Below are 24,603 nucleotides of genomic sequence, written 5' to 3'. Positions count from 1 at the left end.
TGCTTAGCACAGAGAGTTGACTAGTACATTGAGAGCTTAAGGGACTTGACCAGGATCAAACAGCCACTCTGTATCAGAGGCATGACTTGAATCCGGGTGTGACTGGGTTCAAGGCCAGTTCTCTCTCTATTGCAGTAGGCTGCATCATTTTGTGTTTATTACGTATATACTCACATGTGTTCATGCTGTTTCCTCCATTCTACTGTATACTGTGGGTTAGTGATTAGTGGCTACTTAGAACACTCACAACTAATTCTTTTGCTAAAAAATAAATAAATAAAGGTGGAGGGGGAAAAGTTCCTGTTTTATATGAGGGGGCTGAGGAGAGAGGAGGTCCACAGATGTGGAACATTGCACATATTGTCAGATTTTTTCAGTGTATTCATTAATTTTGCTGATTTTTCTCCTTTTCTTTCTCTTTTTATTATTTCTTTAAAAATATTCTTTGGTATAAGGGATGGTCTTCTGGAAGGGGGAGGGAGGATACAAAGAGAAATTTAGGCAATGAGAAAACAAAAGATAACAAATTAAAATGTATCTTTTTTTTTTAAAGGGGAGAGCACTTCTGCTTATTCTGGTCTTCTATATCAATCTAAGGAGGAAGTAATTTCCAAAATGTAGTGGAACAGAGTGGGGTGCAGATTGGGGGTTTGGGGGTAAATTAAGCAGACTCAAAAATGGGGAGACCAGACATCTATTCTTCTTCCTTTCTCAAAATGGGACTTTATTATTTTGTTTGAAGTGAATTGTCAAGTCAGATTATAGAATTGTATTTAAACATAGGTATGTTAACATTTTACAAAGGCAAATTTTTAATTATTTTATTATAATATAAAATAAAATAATTATTATAAATTTTCTGGACAATTTTTTAAAACTTTGGATTGTAAATCACTCTGTTCTCCTCTTCCCCCATTCTTTCAATTATTTGAGAGGTTCTGATTTTCTAATATCTGTAGTTTTTTTTTAAACCAATAGGAAAGTTGAGGTCCCAATAATCCATAAGATTTTAGTTATTATGTAGCACATTAATTCTCCCCCTGGTATTTGATACCAAGTAAGCATGGCATAGTGAACAGAGATCTGACCTTGAAACCAGGAAGACCTAGGTTAAGTATCTACTCTGATCTATACTGGCTGTGTGACCTTGGGCACACATTTTATCCCTCAGTACTCTCTAGGCAGCTCTCTGACCACACATCTCAAAGAAGGTGCCAATTTGCCTTAGAAGAAGGGCTTTCCTCATCAGGGAGTTCCCTACAGCAATGAAATCACAGGTTCAATGCCTATCTCTATTTAATACCAAGTCCAAGTTACATTTATTTTTCATTTTGTTGGAACAGTAATGGGACATTATTCTCTTTGCGTTGGCTCCTCATTCCATGTGATGAAAATTATCAAGAGAAGTTTGTGTATCTTGGATAATGCCTTTGCTTTTTAATTTCTTAAATAATTTATACAATGCTATCTATAATACGTCTCCTCTCCTGACTCCCTAATGTTGAAACTGACGTAAAGAACTTAAACAAATAAACAATTGGATCTTTTGCTTCACTCTCATTAAGACCCAGCATTAAAAATCCATAACCTCCTCCACCACTCCTCTGACTTCTTGGTATCTCATCCAGTTTATTTACCTGTAGGAGAGCACTCCTATCACTATGGTCCTTCCCACTGCCAGGAATTGAGCCAGAATATGCTTGATCTATTTCGAATTGGCTGCTGAACACTTGGCTACAGAAAGGATTGACTAAGTGTTTCCTGGACTAAGTAAAAAAAAATAGCAAATTGCCTTTCTGATTCTATTTGTTAACTTTATATAGAGCTTTCTTAGCTTATGTGACTAGTTTGACAGAAAAAACAGCCAAGTAACTTCTGAACTGGAAAATTTAGAATGTGATGGTGCTGATAAAAGCAAAAGTACTTTATTTGGTGGGTGGTCATCAAAAGCAAGATAGAGCAGTAATGTCTATGCTGCTGAACTGCTTGCTGTGTTTAATTGTGAACTGTAGTCTGTCACACATTTGGAATTATCTGCAAAAGCCTCTGGGGGAAAATCTTTTTTTTTTTTTTTTGCCCGCTATAGACATGATCTTTGAGTATCAACCATAAGTGATGCTCAGCCCAAGAATCTAAGAAAGTAGCATTATTTATACTGATGAGATTTCCACACAAAGGATTCATCAAAATAATGTTTTCATTAGTCTACTATAAATCCAAACAGAGTGCCGTAGCTCCATTTCCTTGGTACCAGACAAAATAATGATACCTTTTTTTGAGAAAGAGGCAACATGGCATAGGACAGTGGTTCTCAAAGTGTGGTCTGACTGCATCTGAGGTCCCTAAGACCTTTTCAGAGAGCACACAAGATCAAAACTATCTTGATGATATTACTAATGTTTTAATTTCTAATATGATAAATATTGATAATACAACCAATAGAAACAAAACCTCTTTGCTAGAGGTTCTTAACAATTTTGAAGAGTATAAAGGAGATCTGAGATTAAAAATATGAGACCTACTGGCATAAGGGACAGAAGTAGGGCAGTCATCAGGATAATCTGAGTTCAAGTCCTATCCCTGATATTTATTAGCTGTGTGACCCAGAGTGTCACTTAAAGCAAATCTCTAAGATCACGTTACAGTTGAGTTAAAGGGTGAACTGAAGGTCCCTTCCAGCTCTAATCCTTATGAACTTCTGATGCTGCTGATCTGATGATGATCTGCATTACTGAGATGAGTTTCCACATTGAAAGTTCCTTACAGTGATGAAAATCAGACTGAGAAAGAGATGAGGGGAAAGGAAGATAAAAGAAAGCCAGAAAGAACAAGAGTAAGGGAGGGAGGAGTAGATATGGGAGGGGGGGGGAGAAGGAGAGGGAGGGGGAGAAAGAGAGAGAGAAGGAAGGAGAGAAGGGGCAGCAAATCAAGTTGTCAACCACAGTCAACCACAGTTTATGGTAAAAGTTAGACTTTAAAACTAAGTTTGAAAAATGCATGTAACTCGAGGAAATCTGTCTCTTGCTTATGTACCTGTGAACAAGCTTCTGCTAGCATTAATGGAAGCATGTGTACATATGGCTTGTAGAGGCTTAATCCTTAAATGCTATCAAGTTTAAGGAATGATATAAACAATAGGGAGGCTAAATTGAACTTATAGCTCATTTTTCTCAAGAGGCTGCTTTTTGTTTAAAAAATAACTGTTAAAGCTGCACCCACTCACTGAATAACATCCTTATAGTGACTGTGGGGCCATTATAATATAGGGCATAATTCAACTGAGTATAAAATGTATTTGTGATAAAGGATGTTTTGATGCCAGAATAGTTACTCCATGTGGAATATTAATGGCCTTCTTAAATATATTTCTAAACTTCACTTCAGATAACATCATCCTGTACACTATATTGCCCAATGAAGTCTTCCTCTAGGTGCAAGTCCATGGGAAAATTGGAAAGAAGGAAGGAAGGAAGGAAGGAAGGAAGGAAGGAAGGAAGGAAGGAAGGAAGAAAGAAAGAAAGAAAGAAAGAAAGAAAGAAAGAAAGAAAGAAAGAAAGAAAGAAAGAAAGAAAGAAAGAAAGAAAGAAAGAAAGAAAGAAGGAAGGAAGGAAGGAAAGAAAGAAAGAAGGAAAGAAAGGAAGAAAGGAAGGAAGAGAAGAAAAGAAACATTTATTAAGTGCCTATTATGGATTAGGCACTGAAGCTAAGCATTTTATAAATTTTACCTCATTTGAGCTTTACAACAACCCTGAGAGAGTTTGATCCCCATTTTACAACTAAAGAAACCGGGGCAAACAAAAGGTAAGTGACTTGCCTAGGGTCACTCAGCTAGTAAGTTACTGAGGACAGATTTGAACTTAGATCTTCCTAACTCCAGGCCCAGGACCACCCAGCTGCCCCTCAAAATGTATTAAGTATAACGAAAATAAAGCATTGTTTTTGATGTGAAGATTTGCTCCTGATACATAATTAAATGAAACCCTGAGTGAGTCATTTCACAAATACATGATCTAATAAACATCTCCATTAAACAAACTGGAAGAAACAGAGAACCACTGTTTCAGTATGAATGTGTAATTATTTATTCCCTCAATGCAGCCTTAGGAATAGAAAAAAATTTTTTTCACTCTTTGAAGAAAAGATGAAGAAACCTGTTTGATTCAATGACAATCCTGGAAACCAGTGTTCCCAGCTACCCATTATTTCAGCTGGCATTGAAATTTTATAGTAATATGTTCTGTTGCTTTAGGATTAATAAAGTTTTTTTAAAAGGTTCACTAGTGCCTTGTGGGGAAACACACCACAACATGTTTCTCTGCAGGGACAAATTTATAGCATTTCTCTGTGGGAGATAGATATTTTAAAGTATTCTAGGTGTTTTTGACTGCTGCTAATGGGAATGGCACTGCTTAAATCTCCCCTCAGGCTCTAAAGGGCATTTAAAAAAATGAAAGAAGAGACTTGTAATAGGCTAGCAAATTCAGTGATGACAAATATAGAAAGTTAGTTAGTAAGTAAGGGGGAAACGATAAATTCCTGAATAATCTAGCAGAAAGTATATGAATGTTTGACTCAGAATCCCTTGTTTCTTTCAAAACTCATCTCAAGTGCCACTGTGATTCCTTCAAGTGCCAATGCATTTGCTCCCCAGACTAGCCTGTATAGGTAGCTAGGTGGCACAGTGAATATCATCACTGGGTCTGGAGTTAGAAAGACTGGAATTCAAATCCAGCTTCAGATACCTACTAACTGTGTTACTCCAGGCAAGTCACTTAATCTCGGTTCGCCTCAGTTTCCTCATCTGTAAAATGGGGATGACAGCAGCACCTACCTTTTTAAGGTTGCTATAAAGATCAAATGAGACAATAATTGCAAAGGGCTTAACACAGTGCCTGGTACAAAGCATGCACTAAATAAATGTTAGCTATTATTATTTTGATGTCCATCTTATATGTGGATAGAGATAAGAACTTATAAATATTGTGAACTTCCTAATGAGGAAATTCTATCTATCAATGTAAGCCAACAACTTCCTACAACTTATGGTCATAGAAAGTGGACTAGAGCCCTGAAAATTTAAATGGCTTGCCCTGGATCAAACAGTCAATCGTCATCAGAGGAGCAAGTAAGAAACAAGCAAAGATCCCCAAATATAATTGGACAATTTTGGTTACGTAACATTAAAAAGATTTTGCACCAACAAAACCTAGGCAGCAAAAATTAGAAGAGAATCAGGTAACGGAAAAAAGTCTTTGCAATAAGTTTCTAGGGTCTCATTTCTAAGATGCATATGGAAACTATTCAAATCTAGAAGAAGGAGAGTCATTTCATAATTGATAAATGATCAAAGAATATATGAACCAGAAATTTTCAGAGGAAGAAATCCAAGTTGTCAGTAGCCAAAAAAAAGTTCCAACTCACTAATAATTAGAAAAATACAAATTGAAGTAACCCTGAATTTCCTCCTTACTCTCATCATTTTGGCAAAATTCACACACACACACACACACAGAGAGAGAGAGAGAGAGAGAGAGAGAAAGAGAGAGAGAGAGAGAGAGAGAGAGAGAGAATGACAAACTAGATAACTGCTCCAGAATCTACCTCTATAATCTAACTGGAAATTTCCTACATGTTAATGTCTGATTTTCTAGCATAAAAGTTCAGTAAAAAAAAATGTAAATGCACCCAGTACAAGTAACCCACTGGCCAATTTGTATGCTCTCTTTTTATAGGACCAAAGCTGGAACTGATAAAGCTAAACGAAGAAGAGACACAAAATAAGACCTAGAACACCCAGACACTAGGCAGACAAAAGAGCCTGCCAAATCACACAGTACATTAAGTTTTATAGAGTTTCCCTCTGACAACTGTGAGCACTGGCATTACTTCTGTATAAATGTGGATGCTAATAATAACAGCTCACATTTCAACAGTGCTTTAAAGCTTTCAAGGCACTTTATACATTTTGTCTCATTTAAGCCTCACAAAAACTCTCCAAAGTAGGTACTATAGAGGGTGAACAGTCCCTATTTCATGTGAGGAAACTGAGGCTCCATGACTTGTTTCAGGGTCACAGTATCAGAGGTGGAATTTTAACTTAGGTCTTCCTTATTCAAAGTCTGTCACTCTATCATTCTACCTTTCTACCAGACAGCATCCCATTCTCACTGATAATTCAAAATGGATATTCCTCCTAAGACAGGATATGAAGTTCAGGTTTGCATTTAAGAGGTTGAGCGTTTCATTTCCACATATTAAATACCCGTGTGGTATGTGTCATTATTTGCTAATTAATTAAATGGAAATCTTTTCTTTCAAATGTAAGACCCTAAATATGGAGTTCACAAACTTTTTCAATCTCAAGATCCCTTCACATTCTTAAAAATTATTAATACTCCAAAGAGATTTTGTTTAGGAGTTACAGCTATTGTTATTTTCCATTACTTGAAATTAAAATGTCTTCATATTTTGATGAAAATAGCTTTGACCTTAAATGCCTTCCACATCCAGAGAAAGAACTATGGAAGTGGATCGCAGAATGAAGCAGATGATTTTCTTTTGTGCTTTGTTTTGTTTTGTTTTATGGTTTCTCCCATTCATTTTAATTCTTCTACTCAACATGACTATGGTGAAATTGTATTTAATAGGAATGTATGTGTAGAACCTATATAAGATTGCAAGTCATCTAGGGGAGGGAGTACGGAGGGAGGGGGAAAAATCTAAGATATATATAGAAATGATTATAGAACACTAAAAAAAAAAAAAAAATAGGTTTGACCTCACAGACCCCCTGAAAGCTTCTCATGGAGTCCTACCCATCTCCAGATCATGGTTTAAGAACCACTACCTTAAATTATTAACTTTTTTATACTATTCCAAGATATTCTAGGATTTAAAATGCATTCACTGGAATCCTCCCCTGAGCTCATTCTTCTTCCCTGAAGGTTTTCGAAAATAGGAGGAAAAGATTTGTTGGGGGGATTTAATAATTCCCTTCTCTATAACAAAATAGCCCCTAAATAATAAACATGGAGGAGAACCATACAAACATTTTCACCAGCTTCAAGGCTAAAATCAAAATAGTGTGAACGTGGGGCAAAATGGGCATCATATAGGGGGGCTGGGGTAAGACAAGGAAGGTTTGAGTATGAATACGGCTTTGTTCACCTGCCCAAGAGGGACACTACTACTTTTCACTGCCAACCTTGTAGGGTCATTGTAAAGATCAAATGTGAGGACCATGTGTGGAAAACTCTTTCTAACTATAACTTGCTACATAAATGTAAGTCTGTTACCATATAATGCAACATTTCAGGAAATTGGGAATAGACTTCAAATTCCCTCCCTCTTTTCCTCTCAGTGCTGCATGTAGCAAAAGCGGTCACCAAATTGGTAGGAATTTGGGCAGCTGAATAAAAAGCCAGCTGACACAACACTGAACTTGTCAAACTTTTAGGCAACTTCCCTCCACAGTTCATCCTAGTAGAAAGCAACCACCCATGGTATGAGTCAGAAAATAAGCTGTTAAAAATTACGGAAAGCCGAGGCGAATTGCCAGGATAAACAATGCCCACTCTTCGCATCAGGAGGAGGTACCCCTCCATGTTAACATGTGTCAACTCTGTGTCTTCAACCTTGGGCAGAAAAGCCTACAGGAAACTCCCAGAGTCCTGTTCTCTAAGTCCCTTTAGAGAAAAACCAACCCCTCCTTTGGTTTTGATTACAGCCTCACAGAGTAACTAACCCTGGACATAAACATACAATGCTAGCTTTATTTTAAAAGAAATTTCCCTCCCTAGTCTAGGATAGAAGTTCCTAACCTGTGGTCCATGGTGGGTAGACTTCAGAAGGTCTGTGAACTTACATTGGAGGGAAGACTACATATTTATTTTCTCTAACCTCTAGCTGAAATTTAACCTTTTTTTCAATTATTTAAATGTTGAGAGGGATTTGAGAGGGATTCAACCAGATTGTCAAAGGGGTCCATGACACAGAGAAAAATAATTTAAAGTCCCTGTACTAGGACTTCATAAAAACAAAGAATTAAATGTTTGTTATTTATTTCCCCAACTTATTTCGTAAGCTCCTTATGGACAAGGCCCATTTCTTAAATTCCTCTTTATTTCCCAAGGCACCTTGTATACTGTCTTGCATAAACTCTACCTTAAACACTCCATAGGAGTTCATAAATATACAAGTCCCCTTAGAAGATAAAGTCTTTGCATATAAAAATATAGCCTATTACATTAAATTGTTGAATTTTTAAGCTACGTCCCAGAAATACTCAAAGGTTTGAAATTGATTTAATAGAATCTTCCCCTGAGATCCTTCTCCTTCCCTAGAGATTTTTCAAGATAGAAGAGCCTGATTTCCATATAACATACTATAATGCTCAACAAATATTTGTTCTTCAAGAATACTAGAATAAAATGACACATATGTGGGTGTGCAAGCCTTGCATGTTCAGGTCCTGTATGTATTAATTTAATTGGACCTCCTTTAAAGGCCCAAAAACCAGGGGTGGGGAACCTGTGGCCTTGAGGCCATATGTGGCCTTCTAGTTCCTTGGGTGTGGTCTTCTGACAGAGTCCAAGTTGTACCGAACAAATCCTTTTATTAAGGGGACTGTTCTGTGAAGTTTGGATTCAGTCAAGGGGTCTCACTTGAGGACCTAGAGGGCCATACGTGGCCTTGAAGCCACAAGTTCCCCACCCCTGCAAACTATTGAGGAGTGAGGGAAAAAGACAGGAGGAAGGCATTCTTTTCTAGTTATTTAAATGGAAGCTGAATTCCTGGAATAGAAGATTTAAGGTCAACAAAGTGGCAAAAAAATAAACACCTGGCACTTAGAAGAAGTGATTTATGTAGGTCCAGTATCCTATCAGACACAAGTCATCAAGCACAACTCTCAAGTCTGAGTGTCCAGCCTTGACTGAATTGTTTTTACCCATGTTATTCCTTCTGTCACTCAGTGTTCCCTCAGCATGACCTCACACCAACCTCAAAATTGTTTTTTGTCCATATTAAATACCTGGCTATGTTGATGCCACCTAGTTTCTCTATAGGACACCAGTAATGCCTCAACATTGCACTCTACACATTTTTATTTGCAGTAATCAAATATGTTTTCCTTCTTTCTCATATCTAAGGCAGCTAAACCCAAATGAAAGGCAACTTGAACAAGCATTAGACAGAAAGTTTAATTACCGCAGTTGGGTATCTTCAGGTCTTTCAGAGCAATCTTCTGGTTGTTCTCATTAGTGCAGTATAAGTCCTGAGTCTCTGACTTGGATTTCGTCTCTTGGAATGTCTTGATCCAGAGGATGTCACAAGAACACTTCAATGGATTACCCACTAGAGTACTAAATGAAGAAAAAGGAAAGGATACCAAGTTTTGCTTGAACTGCACCAGCATTCACAAAACACTGTGAGCTTTATTAAGTTGTATTATTTTTTAGTAATTTTGAGAATAAAGGAAATCTGGATAGCATAGAAAGAATCAAATCTAAATGTTCAGGAAAAATTTGAAAATACAAATTATTCCACCCAATAATTATCAGACTTCAGTATGTGTTAAGCATTCCATCTTGTTGGAAATTTATATATAACATATAATGAAAATAACTATCCCACTTCTACCACTAAAAAGTACAGCAAACAACATTAAAAAAAACTCATGTGAAAACAAAAAGGAAAAGTCAAAGAGTCAAAGTCAAAAGTCAAAGAGAAAACTATGAACCTTAAGTAAGACTGACTAAATGAAGCATTACTGTGGTATTTTTGATCATATATGTCTGTTGAATATTGCTCAATTTAGAATGTAATGGAACTTGCAGACTGTATTACATTTATACAATCTAAATTTCTTTCACCCAATTAGCTTGTTTTTCAAAACACATAATCTTACAACCACCTAATTTAAGGAAGTTAGAGAAAAATGTAGCATGGAAGAAACTGAAGACAATTGCTAGAGTTTATTCATTCATTCAGTATATATCTATTAATTACCTACTGTAAAAAAAATGTTAAACTAGGTATGCAGTTGTCTGCCTTAGAGTACTTTACAAATGTATGTTTCCTATTAGGATGTAATCCCCTTGAGGGAAGATACTATTTATGCTTTTCTTTGTGTGCTTGTGTTAAGCACAATATCTCACAAGTAATAAGTAGTTAATAATTGTTGGTTAATTAGGTGACTGGTTGATTATATGGGGAAACAAACGTATGAGAAAATAGAGACTATGGAAATCACCTTACAGATCAAATGTTACTATCTATACAGAAGGAAGGAAGAACAAGGTTCTAGTTCTTGCCTGACTCCTACCCCACTTGTGTAAATGTGGGAAAGTTACTTCCTCTCCATGTTTAAGTTTCCTCCTCTATAAAATGAGAGGTCAAAGTGATCTCTAAATTCTCTCTCACCACAGACAATGACTGTAAGTGCTATAGACCCTAAAGAAGGGACTGGGGGGGGGGGGTGTTTAATATGTGTCAGAATTAATCAAGGAAGATTTCTTGAGACAGACAAGTCTTGAGATGGATCTTTTAAAGAAATGGGAAGACCAACACAAAGCAATTAGAAGGAATCCCAGAAAGAAAGGGGAACGTGACCTAACGAGCAAAAACATTGGTCATGGATATAGAGCAGAAAATGATTTTCAAAATTAATCAGTCCAACCTCCTCACTTTATAGACTGGGAAACTGAGGTACAGAGAGGTAGAGTAACTTATCAAAGGTCATGCAGGTGGTAAGCAGAAGGGCCAGGATTCAAACCTAGAGGCCCTGAAGCCAAATCCAGGTTGGAGGGGCTCTAAAGATATCTATAGAATATGCATTGGGTAGAAGGAGCAGGGCCAGTGAATGAAGGACTGCATATCTCGAGTTCACTTGTAAATGCAGCATCTTCTAAAAGCAAGTTCCAGAGAAATCCCTCTAAAGGTGTACCCATATTCATGAAAAGAAAATGAAGGCAATAAGCCTTTACACAGCTCTTATTATTGCCAGGAAGTAGGCTAAGTGCTTTTACCAACATTACTTCATTTGATCTTCACCACAACTCTGCAAGGTAGGTATCATTACCCCCATTTTAGAGCAAGGAGGTTAAGTAACTTCCCTAGGGTTGCACAACTAGTAAGCATCTGAAGCTGGATTTGAACGCAGGTCTTGCTGATACCAGATCCAACATTCTATCCAGTGCACCACTCTAACTGGGGCAAAAGAGTCATAATGGTATAGAAGATGCTGCCAGTAAGGAAGAAAAACAAAGATGACTGTACCTGGGGAGTCAAGGTAACAATATACAAGAATTCAGAAGATGTTCTTAGAAGGAGAAAGAACTGGCAATGACTTAAGAACAGATGCAAAGGATAAAGGGGGATCCATTGGTGATCAAGTGAACAGACAGAATCATAGGGGACATTTAAGACCAAAAAAACTGAAAGATAAAAGGTTAAAGGACTTGGTTAAAATTTGGGGGGATCTCATTAGGTTGAATACTACCCAAAGGATAGTGTTTGCAAAGTCTACTGACACTTAACTGTGATCATCCCAAGGGCCCCGAGAAGGATGAGGTTAACCCTGATGATAAGATGAAAAAGGTACTTGAATTTGTTCTATTTTGTTGTACAAATAATCTCTATATAGTTTATATTATACTCTCATAGATCTGAAGAAAGTGATCTATGGAGGTTGAAATGACTATAGTTAAAAAAATAGCTTTTACAATTAAAGGTCACATTTTAATATGAAAAAATTGGGAGAAATTACTTCTTCAAGGGCAGTTCAATAGCAGAAAAATTTGGGGAGATGGGACACTTCAGGGCATTGTTTTCCTAGTTTATCTTAGCCAATTCAATTGTGTTCACTATTTTTTCCTTTATTTCTCCAGAATTTTGATCATAATCATAAGGCAAAGGAATCCTTTGCACTGCTTTGCCAAGTGGGTGACAATTAAAAACATATTGAAGTTATGAGAGGTTTTTACATTGGCTCCAGTAGAAAGTCAGTTCCCTCAGATCAGGGAGTATTTCATTTGAATCTTTGCATCCTCATAACTCAAAAGCCATACCTACCCCTAGAAGGTATTCCATCAAGACTAGTTAAATAAAATTGAAATGCCTTCATATCAGGAACCTGGAATCCATAGCTATCGAAATACTGGAGAGATTGGAAGGAGACTGAGCAAATGCAAATGAAATAGCAACAGGACCACACTTTCTAGAAAGGGAAAAACACCAAACCAAAACTTTGAAGATGCCTCTAGGGATCCCTGAGCTTTTGTTACCCAATCTAAAAGCCATGACTGTGAATGAAGAGTCAGAGACCAAGCCCTTCTCTCCACCCAAATCTGTGGCCCTGTGGTTAATGTCAGACAGCTCCAAAGTAACTGTTTAAAATGGCCTCATTTAAAGTCACATTACCATAAATGGGATTCATTTTAAATAGACCACTGAGGATTGTAAATAAGCAGTTAAAGATTTTTCTTGTGGTTTTGTGTTTTTATTTTTTTCCTTGGCTACTTCCCTTTTCCCCAGTAGCAATGTAAAAGGAGTAAATAAAACACCATTGTGGCCTGAAAGGTTATACACTCCACACAGAATATCACATAATGTTTTAAACAGCTAAACACAAGGAATTATTATTTGATTTGGGGGAATGCCCCTTTCCCTTTCTCCCCAAAACCTTCAGAAGAGAAGCATATCTGCATCAAGGTGGGAGAGGCAGCAGGGCACGAGTACTGGCTATGGAGTCAGGATGATCCTGGTTTAAATCTCATCTTAGCTTCTTACTTGTTGTTACCTGGACAAATCACTTAAGCTCTCCAAGTCTGTTTCCTCAATTGTAAAAATGCAGCATCTACCTGATAGGGTTGTTATAACGATTAAATGAGAGACTGCATTTGAAAGATTTTACAAGCTTGTAAGCAATATAAGCAAGCTATTTTTCTCATTATCTGTATGACCTTGGACAAGTCAGTTCGCCCCTCTGTAAAATGAGAAGGCCTGACGAGATGACCTCTAAAGTCCCTTCCAACTCATTAGTAAATCTATGATCCTGTGATCTTCGGGGTATGGCACAAGGAATAATGATGATACTTTATATTTGCTTCAGATCTCTCAAAGAATTCAGAGTCCTTTAAATTTTATCTCATTAGCCAATACCCTATTTCTCTGTTTTTACTACCATTTTACAGAGGAGTCATTTTACCCAGAGAAGCCATTCAGGTATTTATTGGCAAAAATAAGGAAATAATCCAGTCTCCCTCAACCCCAGCACAGAATTATTAATAGGCTGGGATTATTATTAGGTATTCTAAAAGAACCCAAAAGATTATAAACTGCTCTCTTTTTTTCCTTGACTAGATTCACCATATATTACAGCCTGGACAAAAGATCAGATGCTTTTAAGTACACTGTCGCTAATTTCCATGTGGAAAAACGTTTGTTTGAATAAGCAATTCATCATGGAAACTTCAATTTTTATTTACATGTCAAAATTCTTCACTGGAAAGAGGAAACGATTTTCAGAATAAGAAAAGAAGATTGACACAGGAACGTTCTTCAAGGACTATTTTTTTTTTTATGATCAACTCAAAGAGCAATGAAAAAACAGACAAAGGGCAAAAGCAGACTGTGCTTTGTCACCATCAATAACTTGCATACAAGAAGTGACATAAGAAAATAACACTGAGAATATGAAGGCCAGGAAAGGAAGGTGAATCAGTTGACTGATGTCTGCCTGCCAGCAAACTAGCCCACTTACTCCCCTATATCTACTGGCTGGCCTTGGACAGTAGATACTACTTTAATTTCCCAGCCCATCCAACCAACCAGCCATCTGACCATTTGTCTGTTGTGCCATCCAGCTCCTTCCCAGCTGGACCAGAACCCTCCACATGAGACCTTAGACTGGAGACTTAGACTTCCTACCCAAGGTTTTCCTTAGTCTTAGGGAAGTCAATCTATTGATTTTTGGAGTTCACACCCTGGGGTCATTCAAGTTATTTGGTGACTATGTATAATCAAATTAGCCTATTTAGTCCACTGGCTGATCCACACCATAGCCCGTGCCTCAGCAGCTAGCCACTCAAGGACATCTGGCTATCTATGTGCCCCAGATGTCCTGCTCCTTTCCACACAGATCAGCACCCTCCAGAATGGGCCTCAGACCCAATCCCCTTTCCACTTCTCCAGAATAAAACTCCTTTCCTTGGTTATTCCTATATACATTGTCTTCCCCCATCAGAATGGAAATTCCTCGGGGTCAGGGACCATTGTTTCATAATCTTTGCATACCCAGCACTTAGCCCAATGGCTAGCAGTTAGTAAGTGCTTAATAAATGATTTTTCACTCGTTCATATAGTAAGAATGGTGCAGAGGTTATAACCCCTAGTGCCACATGAGTATGTGCACTCTCAAGATACTAAAAAAGAAAGAAAGGTCTCTATTTCATTCAATATGGACAAAAACATCACAGGATCAGGTCTTGCCATCTGCGTCATTGCAGGAGAGAGGGAGGGGAGAGGAAGGGAGCATTTGCTCCAAAGATATCATAGAATCACAGACCCATCCAGTAGTTTAAAAGGACCTGTGTACCTCCCCTGCCCCAACCCCAAATCTCACTTTGTAGATGAGGCTAAGATCTCAAGGTACTGTCATCTGAGACAGAAATCTAGAGATAGACTTGCCTCTAAGAAAAATTTACCTCTGGCATTTGATTTATAGGTGGCATTATTTATTTGTGGAAACAGGTCTCAAATCTTTCTGGTCTTTGATAGCATACATAAACAAAAAGAGCCCATGAAGAGACTCAGCTTTCATAGTATCCACAACATATAACATCCCTTCCCTAGCTTAGCAGCAATTGTTCCCACCTGACAATAAGATACACAAAAACACTATGAAAACACCAGGAATAATCAGCTGGATCGCCAGATATTATAGAGTGAGAGTTCTTCAGACAAATATGCCCAGAGCTTCAAGCCCTGAAAGAGACATCAGCACCTTTCATGGATGCTTTCACTCAATAATGAGGGGGGCTCCTCAGCCACGTCTCATGGTATACACCTGTTTGTACCAAGACCCACATAAATGAAATTGCCATTAACTAGTTCTTCACTTTAGTAACCCCTAGGAATAGTGAGGGGGTCTGGGGACTGAGTCTGAGATCCTCCAACAATCTAAGCAGATTGGTCAGTGGTCCATTCTATAAAAGTCACTTAGCCTCCCAAGTCCTCAGGGTCCTCATATGTCAAATACTCAGTGGTTTCTTAGTTGCCTTGCAGTTCAAGAATTATATGAAGGCACTTGCCCCGCCCCCCCCCCCCCAAATGTAAGCAGTCCTCTCTCTCTTACAAAGCCCCTCCAAAACATGAAGTCATTACTTACAGCTCAGTCAAGAAGAGATGACGGACATGCTTCCTAGAGAAACTTGTCAATTTGTTCTTGGTGAAATTGCTGAAAGAAATCAAAATAATTTAATGTGAATTTAACATGCAAATGCATTTCAGGATTAAAGTGTCAAACTCATGATGTTTCAGAATATTTTATTTAATCACCTGAAATGGCTTCCTGGTCTCTAATCTAATCTTTATTTGCAAAGAACATGTGTAAAATCTTTATTTGCAAAGAGCATATACAAAATCTTCCCCCCCACCCCCACACCTTTTATCCCATCCTACTAGTTTAGAAAAGTTGACATTCCCTGTTAGTCTTACATTTGTTTTATACCAAAAGTCTTTTCTACCCCCATAGAGGCAAAGAAATCGTTTAGATGTTCTAATAAATCTCTGCACTAATCATCATCAATGAATAAGAGAAGAATCCATAGAAAGGGTTCTTTCTCAACCCAATTTAAATATATTAACAATTAGGAACATCATTTATATTTAACACTTATATAGTATTTATGTACATAGAATTTTCCAAGTTCCTACTTAAATTTGACCCATGCCTCCAAGGAAAAAAGGGGATCATAGCAACTTAGACTGAGATCTGGAAGGGGCACCCAGAGGTCATCTGATACAATCCCTTCATCTTATAAATAAGAAACTTACACCAAAGGAGTCCATGATACACACATACCAAAAAAAAAAGTTAAGGTCTAGCTTAGATCATCTCTAATAGTTTATGAATCTATGAGTCCTTGGCCACAGGTTTGTTCCTAAACTCTCTTAACACTGGAACCTAATAGTATTCATCTATTATCAAATGAAAAATTAGGATTTTTTGATAAATACTAAGTAACTGAAGTAATGGGGACATTCCCTTCAAATGTCTTTTTACTCCATTAGACATTATTTTCTATAATTACAGCACAGGACTCAGAGGGATGCATTTTGAAATACTTGCCTTGGCTGCTGATTCACTATGTGGATTCTAAGTTTAGATGTATATAAAATGTGTCCAAATTTTAGGACTCTGGGCATGTATATAAGTGTTAACTAAAAATAAGCAAATAATGTTTATAAAAATCAATAGTCACAGTGTACTAACATAGCCCAGAGCCCCCATTTTTTGGATGGGGAAAGGATCAGACCTGTTCTTCCTCAGTACAAGGAACTCTCTGTGTAGATATTCTTTCAACTACTGTAGAGGAAGGCCAGTGGTGAGCTAGTAAATATTTAACAACCATTTCTCTAGATTAATAGGCATTATTAACACTCTCTCCATCGCTTTCTTAAGTCTAGACAATCAGAAAAACAATAAAGCATTCCTTAGATCTTATCACTTGCTGATTTTCAAGGTGTAAATGCTCACTCCCATAATTTAACTATTGACTTCTGAACCAGTTGGAGCAGGTTCCAACACACACCGGACCAATATTAACATTTTTCATCTTAGAAAGTTATCTGAGGCACTGACTTGCCCAGAGTCACCTAGTCACTATGGACCAGAGTTAGAACTTGCAGTCAAACTCTGTGAGGCCAGCTCCCTATAGCCACCCCTCCAATCCAACTATCTATATTGCCTCTGTACACTCGGGCAAACCACTTGGCTTCTTAGCCTCTGTCTCCCCCTCAAAACCTGGTGAACTATGGAAATGATGAGAACCCTTAGATTGGGAAGAGGCCTTAGAGGACTTGTGTAACACAGTACAACTTCTCCATGCATCCTATTGCAAGGAACAATATCTGTTCCAAGTGGGCATCCAGCCTTTGCCTGAATGCTTCCAGAGACAAGGAACTTCCTGACTCTGGGTCTTTCACCACTCTAAATTCCATCATTGGCACTGATACTGGCTTAGTATTTTATGGATAAAATTACGCCGTTCTCTAGATGATGGTAGTCTGAATAATGAATTTCCTACAAAGTAGTAAAATATAGATGCTAATAGGTGATTTGTATCTATGAGTAGTAAGATATTACCTATCCATGCCATTTCTGAAGGTGATGCATAAAGAAAATGGCACCTTAAAGAGTTCATTAGGCAAGAATGTATAAAAAGTTCTGATGCTGCACAGGTGAAATGTGGTGGTGGGTCCATTTTTCACTTAATTCTGTAAGTATACTATTCAAACCACCACCAAGCAGACTAGAGCACATCCTTTCTGACGAGTTGGCATCTTCTCTCTTCAAACTGCTCATAAAATATTCACCCACGTGCAAAAAAAAGTTTTTATTAAAAAAATTACAAAATAGGCCCTTGTAAACTTTTTTTTTAAAAAAAAATGAATTAATAATAGTTTTTCTTTGACCAAATGAACTTGAAAAGTCTGTCTGTCTTTTTCTTGATCTGCAGGACAGAGATATTTTTATTTTCATCAAAAAAATTGTTTTTCCTCTGCCAAAAACAGAACCTCCCCTGGGGTGGGGGGAGCGGAATGGTTAAAATGTAAAAGAATGAGAGAAAGGCTGTTTTTTCCCTAAAGTTCTCACTATCTGCTGAGGAGCCACCAGCCAATAGGAACTCTGTAGAGTTGCCAAAAGCACAGATTAGTATGCCAAAGTATGATATGACGTGTATGAACTATGCTTATTTTTATAGCCAAAGAGAAAGGGGGCAGCGGAGCCAAAAAGAGAGAGATGCAAAAGCATACACAGAGGGAAAGGGAGAGACAGAGACAGAGACAGAAACAGAGAGACAGAGAGAGATACCAATAAACCTCTTACTGTTTAGTTAATAGAGCTACACTAAGGAGCTAATTAATTAGTACCTTCTGAAAGGTGTCTCTAAAACAAGATCAGTAGCTTTATTCATAACCCCTAAAGTTATCCTGAATTCTGGGGTTCTGGCATCAACTTCGGTGACCAGAAGAATGTATCAATTTACCTACATGTAGTGCTCCCACCCTGAAAGCAAGCACGACTACAAATGCCCTGGCCAATTATTATGATGTGCCAAGAGAGCAGAAAAGAAAGGAGAAGGGGAGGAAAAAATCCAATTTGTATTCCTTCAAGATATAATTTGAAATGAAATATCTTAAGTCCGTGTTTTTGGCTCTGGGCATTTTCTCTGGCTGTCCCCATGCCTAGAATGCCATCCCTTCTCAACTCCACCTACTGGCTTCTCTGGTTTCCTTTAAGTCTCATCTAAAATCTCATCTTTTCCAGGAAACCTTTCCCAACCCCTCTTAAATTTAGTGCCTTCCTTCTGTTAATGATTTCCCATTTAACTTTTATATAATTTTCTTTGTATATATATATACATATATATATATGTTTGCATGCTTTATCTCCCATTAGATGGAAAGCACCTTGAGGGCCAGTCTATCTTTTTTTAGCTCTTTCTGTATCCCTAGCCATTAACACAGTGCCTGCCACATAATAAGTGTTTAATAAATGTTTATTGATTGATTTTTCAAGTTGGTCATGAAATCCTCTACTTCAGTAGAAGTGATCATTTTTCTGCACAAGTTTCTTAATCATACATTGTCCCTCACTGCACCAACCTACAACATCTTACAAAGGTATCCAGTGGTGGTAGTACAACTTGTGGCATGAGGACACCAATTCAACTGAACAATCATTTATTGGGCTCCTACCATGTTCATAGCACTGTATTAAACACTGGGACCTCAGACAAACAAGCTTAAAAAGCTAAGTTCTCCCACTGCATCTGGAGCCATCTTAGTCAGCCTAACCTATGTCTTACCACTGACTCAGATGACTCTGGAGGAGAAAAATGTAGCAGAAGATTTTGCACAGCCCTGCCTCGCTTAATTCACCTGCAAGTCATGGATGCCATTGGTCCTCTTTGAGAATGAAGGATAAACAACAATCTCTAAGTAGTAGTAGCTGCCCCATTGGTGACCCAACTGGCCACTTCCAATTGGAGAATCCCTCCATTCCTTCCTTCCCTCTTTCCTTCTTTCCCTCCTTCCTTCCTTCACTCCTTCCTCCTTCCCTCCTTCCCTCCTTCTTTCTTTCCCTCCTTCCTTCTTTCCTTCCTTCCTTCCTTCTTTCCTTTCTTCTTGCTTTCATACTCTTACATGTGGGTGCTCTGCTCAAAGGAATACAAATTTTGATTGCTGCAACCTCAAAAGATATCTTGGGGTTTGGGGTCTAGATTTTTCCCCCTCTTCCCTACTTATTTATTCTATCATTTTAAAAAACTGGTACAATGAACATGTAGTCCCAAGTAGTTTCATTTATGATTTCTTGAAATAGAACTCTGCAAAACCAGACTTTGACAAAGCCCATTGGGATCAAATGGAGAAACATGACCATGTTTTAAACCCAAATTACTCTGGCTCTCACTTACTGGCCAACAACACAGCCCAGTCCAATCCTCACTTGGTCACTGTTTGGATTTTGATGGTTCTGGGCATGTAAATAGTGATTGTTTTGGTTCTGGCAAGAAATTTTGAGAATCTTTCCCTCCCAGTTTGATTTTCTTTTTTTGAGTAGGCAAACTAGGCCATCTTTTGCCTCATTTCTTACCTAGCCTTAAATCACCAAATGAGTGTTGTCTCAGACAAATTACAACCTGGGAAAGACCTTAGTGTAAAAAGGCCAAGGTCTCCCAGCGTATCTGGGGTCATCTCCAGTCATCCTGACCTATATTTTACCACTGGACTCTGATGACCCTGGAAGAGAGAGTGAGGCTGATGATTTTGCACAGCTCTGCCCCACTCAAATACAATTTCCTTGCAAGTCAAAACATCACCTTCCTGATCTCATTGGTTCTCTTTGAGAATGAAGGACAAATGACAACAACGCTAAACACTGGAGATGTACGGACAAAGAGAGAAGTGGTCCCTGCCCTCGATGGTCCCTGCTACTCTGAGGAGGCCAACCCATTTGTCTTTACTTTCCCATCTAAGTCAAAAGTTGCCACAGAGATCAGTGCAGTCATTACTGAAATGGATCTTCCTCTTCTTCCCAACCTTACAGGCTTCGTTTTTAGGAAAAGCATTTTGAGTCATATACATACATGATGCTTTCTACCATTTTTGCTTGTTTTTTACAATTCTGCTGCTTGCTTCCTCATGTAATTGAAACTAATTACTATTATCGGTAAAATCTCTGTAGTTTATTCTGTGAATCTGTGGCATATGCAATCCTCTAGCTGACCATGTTACTGCATGCCTGTAATCCCTGTTACTGAGGGAGGCAGAAGCTCATGGGTAGCTCAACTTGGCAAATTCTGAGGTGCCGTAGGACTAAAGCTGATGAGGTATCATCATAAGAATAGGGATCCTCTGGGAACAAAGGGCCACCAGACTGTCCGAGAAGAGGCAAATTGAACCAGGTCAGAAAAATTATCAGGTTAAAGCTTCCACACCAACTGATATTAGCATCGGGTCTATGAGTGGCCACTGCTCTTACAGTCTGAGTGAGATAGGAAGATCAGATCTTTGATAAGAACAGCAATAATCATGATAACTTTTAAAATATTCAATCTTCCACATATCAGCACGTTAGGAAACTTGATACATGTCTGTCTTAAATAAATTTTCTACTTTAAAATTCAAACTCTTCGAAGGGCTGTGAGTAGTTCTTTAGATTCATTTCAGCCATGGAAAGAGAACTACCTAATACATTTTACTGCTCTAATTGTTCTGCTATCTATTACTAAGAAAAAAATGTATATATATACATACAATAAAAATATAATATACACATACATATATATACAAAAATACATATATATGTATACATATATGCATGTATACAAAAATATATACATACATATATACACATATGCACATACACACACACATATGTGTATATATATATATATATATATACATATATATATATTACACACACACACACATATAAAACTAGCTGTGTGACCCTGGGCAAGTCTCTTAACCCTGACTGCCTCACAAAAAAAAAAAAGTATAGGACTAATAATCATAATGTTTAAACCAAGGAACATAACTGGAAGATGGGCTTAAAATCAGGAAGGTCTGAGTTTGACTCCTGCCTCATATTTAACGTGTCCCAGAACAAGCCACGCTACTTCTGTTGGCCTCATTTCCACATCTGCCAAATGAGGCCATTAAGTGCAATAACCTCCAAAGTCCTTTGCAGCTCCTATGATACTAAGTGGATTGACTGGTCCACAGAATGAATAAGCCCACTACTGTCAGCTATAGATCTCAGCTTATGAATCACTACTCTAGAAAAAGTGATGTGTGTGGCAAGACAGCTAGTTAAATGGCACTGTTGAGTAATCTGGGTCTAAGGTCAGTTGTAATGAAAATGCCAGAACTCAGCTATTGAGGCCATTAATTACACTTAAGTGATTGTATTAGAGCCTTCGAACTTTTCCTTCTATCCCCCTAATCTGTTGTTTATGTTATCAAGGCCTACGCAGGCATCAGATGTGTACAGGCAAACTGACGGTAGAACAGCGGCCAAAAAGTGTTCAGAGGAAATGTGTTAATAAAGTTCCTTGGTCTTATCTTACTGTTTACTTTCTATTTTATATATTAATGCTATAAACTTCATTTTCAAAGAAGCATTGTTTTCTCTGACTCCTACAAAAATATGAATGAAGGGGTGATATTTTGCTTTGTATAGATCAGTATTGCCACACAATAAACAAATGTCCGTAAAACGTTTGGTCAATGTAATCTAAAACAGATTACTCTGCAAGTGACTCAGACTCCAACCTTCCTTTAATAAAGCCCTGCTAAGCATCACTCACTGAAAGTAGAACTGAAAGCTGAATCAAGAAGATCTGAGTTCAAGACCTTCCTCTAACAAATATTAGCTGTGTGACCAAGAGCAAGTGCTTTAATCTCGCAGGGCCCCAGGTAACTCTCTAAAACTATGAATTAGAAAACATTCACTGCTCTGTTTTGGTAGGAGTTTCTTCACTTGATGGTTCCCTACACTAGAGCTGTTACATGGCCCCAAATACTCCAGAGTGGTCCCAAACCAGATTGGGAATTGTAATTGGGAAATATTTAATAAAATATTAAATATTTTGGTAAAATATTTGACAAAATAAACAAAATACAATAAAACATAGACAACATGAATATGTGGTTTTCTTATCCAATTTGCTACCCTCAGGGATCTTTATGTGTATGTATGATTTAGTGGCCCCCCATTTCTATCTGGACTTGACATTACTATCTTACACCAATAAAATCCCAGATCTGGATTTAAAAAAAAGCATAAAGGTAAGAGGCTGACATGTTAGTTATCTACATGGCGTAAACTTAATTTAGCCCATATTCATTCACCTTCCAAAAATAATTTGACAAAGACACAACGGGGAAAATTGGGAATGACGGAGTGAAAAAGTATCATTACAAGTAACCCCCTTGGCTGCCTCTGTGAAAACCCAGGAGGTAGAAATAAGAAATTATCTAAAGGGAAAAGATCTTTTCAGTCTGGTCAGGGGGGAGAATCTCTGCATCACTGAGGAAACTTCTTAGGGAAAGCCATAACTTATTGACTCTCGGCCATCATCTTATAGAAACAGGCAGTAAACACCCTGCTAACAGCTTCCATTTTCTAGATTTCTATTTCACTACAGTCAGCTACACATCCACTTGACTTGGCCAAAAAGCACTCCATCTTATTAATGAGTCTCCAAGCCTTCTCCTTGCCTGCTGACTGATTCTCCCCCTCTCTTTATCAACGCACTACAGGTGGTTCTAGGAAAATGAAGGTAGTTGTGAAAAGTGCAGTGTGAAGGAATGACCATTAGTGTTAGGAAATGCTCCAAGTCTATTTCTCCCCCAATGCAAAAAGTCTGATTTCTTCCAAGGAACACAGAAAGATTCCAGAGAAAAAAAATCAAGGAGTCTCTATTGGGAAACAGCTTTCACATGAGACTCTGCCAATTGGCTTCAGCTCAGTACAACATGGAAATGACCCAGAAGTTCAAAAAGGAGAATAAACAGGCTGCTTCTAATGCCCTTCTAGTATGTTCCCCAAAATACAATGAAATAAGAGCAGATGCTTGTAGGTCATTATCACAGTTATGTTCATCTTTTCCAAAAAAAAAATGTTTTAAGGTCTTGATTGGAAGAAAAGGGAGGAAAACAGAGACTAGAGAAGAGTTGTATCTGTCAAATCCCAGAAAGCAACAGCATTAGTTTTACTCACATATATTGCAGATTGGGGTTTTTCAGAAAGGCCTGATGAGCCACCGTTCTTAGTCCTGAATCCACCACCGTTCTACAGAAACAAATTGCACAAGTATGAGTATCCAATGAGCACAAATTACAACAAAAACAAAAAAGAAATCTGGGACAAAATGTGGCAATCTGAGCACTCACAGATTTTTCAGCCCCACGTATCCTTCCAGGTCATATTCAGTGATGGAGCCTAACTTCGGCTGTTTTGCAATATAACTGTAATAAAATACAGAGATAAATTTATAGATTAGTAATCTTTTTGCCATTTCAAATGGCTTGTAAAATTTCTTTAACTGTAACACAAAAGAAAACAAGAAGACAAAGAAGCAAGCTTTCCATTCAAATATGGCAGACTAGGCAGACCTTCTGCCCTAACGCTACCACCATGTTGGTGGATTATAAATTTCCTGATGGCAGGAGCTTGGTCAGATTAATCTTCATCTCTCCACCACTGCCCCCCAAGTGCATCATACTTAGCCAAAGGAAGCACTTTACGTTTGGCGAATGTTTTTAATTAATTAGGAAGAAATAGTGTGAATGATTGAATAATCACTGTCTGGAAAATCACATAGAAAATTCCAAGGAGGTGCAATTATCAGGAAGTTATTCTTTCAAATTTCTGAGCTCACTCCCCAGGCTCAACAAGGGCAGCTTACATTACATTTTAAGTTACCAAGAAGCCATAAGAAATCATGAATGTATGTGTACAATATACATGTAATACATATGAGTGTACACATACATATGTCCACACACATGTATATTAGGTATATATAATACATATTGCATATATACAAACACACACATATGCAGACACACGCATACTATATAAAGCCATTAATCATGTCTCAAAGGCATCAGGGTACCCATTCACTCTCATTATAGCAGCTAAAAGAACACTTCAAACAGACAGTCCTTGTAAAAGAGCTTTTAACATGGTACCTGGCACACAGTAGGTCTATATGAAATGCTTATTCCCTCCCCTACTCCCTAATAAAACATCAACCTCGTATCAGTATAGCCAAATGAGTGCATCATTTTCATTCATTTATTTAT

At 37.8% G+C, this 24,603-nt stretch overlaps 1 protein-coding gene across 3 annotated transcripts in view; it reads right to left on the bottom strand.

Annotated features, from left to right (window-relative positions):
• The window catches only part of NTRK2 (neurotrophic receptor tyrosine kinase 2), a 405,509-nt gene that overhangs the window by 330,422 nt on the left and 50,484 nt on the right, over window positions 1–24,603 (bottom strand). For all 3 annotated transcript variants that reach the window (XM_072605907.1, XM_072605913.1, XM_072605917.1), the window contains exons 2-5: window positions 23,689–23,763; window positions 23,516–23,587; window positions 15,389–15,457; window positions 9,208–9,362 (exon numbers count right to left, since the gene is read on the bottom strand). In XM_072605907.1, coding sequence (XP_072462008.1) covers window positions 9,208–9,362; window positions 15,389–15,457; window positions 23,516–23,587; window positions 23,689–23,763 — 371 coding nt within the window. The remainder of the gene's footprint in view (window positions 1–9,207; window positions 9,363–15,388; window positions 15,458–23,515; window positions 23,588–23,688; window positions 23,764–24,603) is intronic.

The sequence above is a fragment of the Notamacropus eugenii genome, chromosome 1 (assembly GCF_028372415.1).
Source record: "Notamacropus eugenii isolate mMacEug1 chromosome 1, mMacEug1.pri_v2, whole genome shotgun sequence".
Taxonomy (NCBI): domain Eukaryota; kingdom Metazoa; phylum Chordata; class Mammalia; order Diprotodontia; family Macropodidae; genus Notamacropus; species Notamacropus eugenii.
The sequence above is the reverse complement of the archived record's forward strand: the minus strand, read 5'-3'. Positions and strand labels throughout refer to the sequence as shown.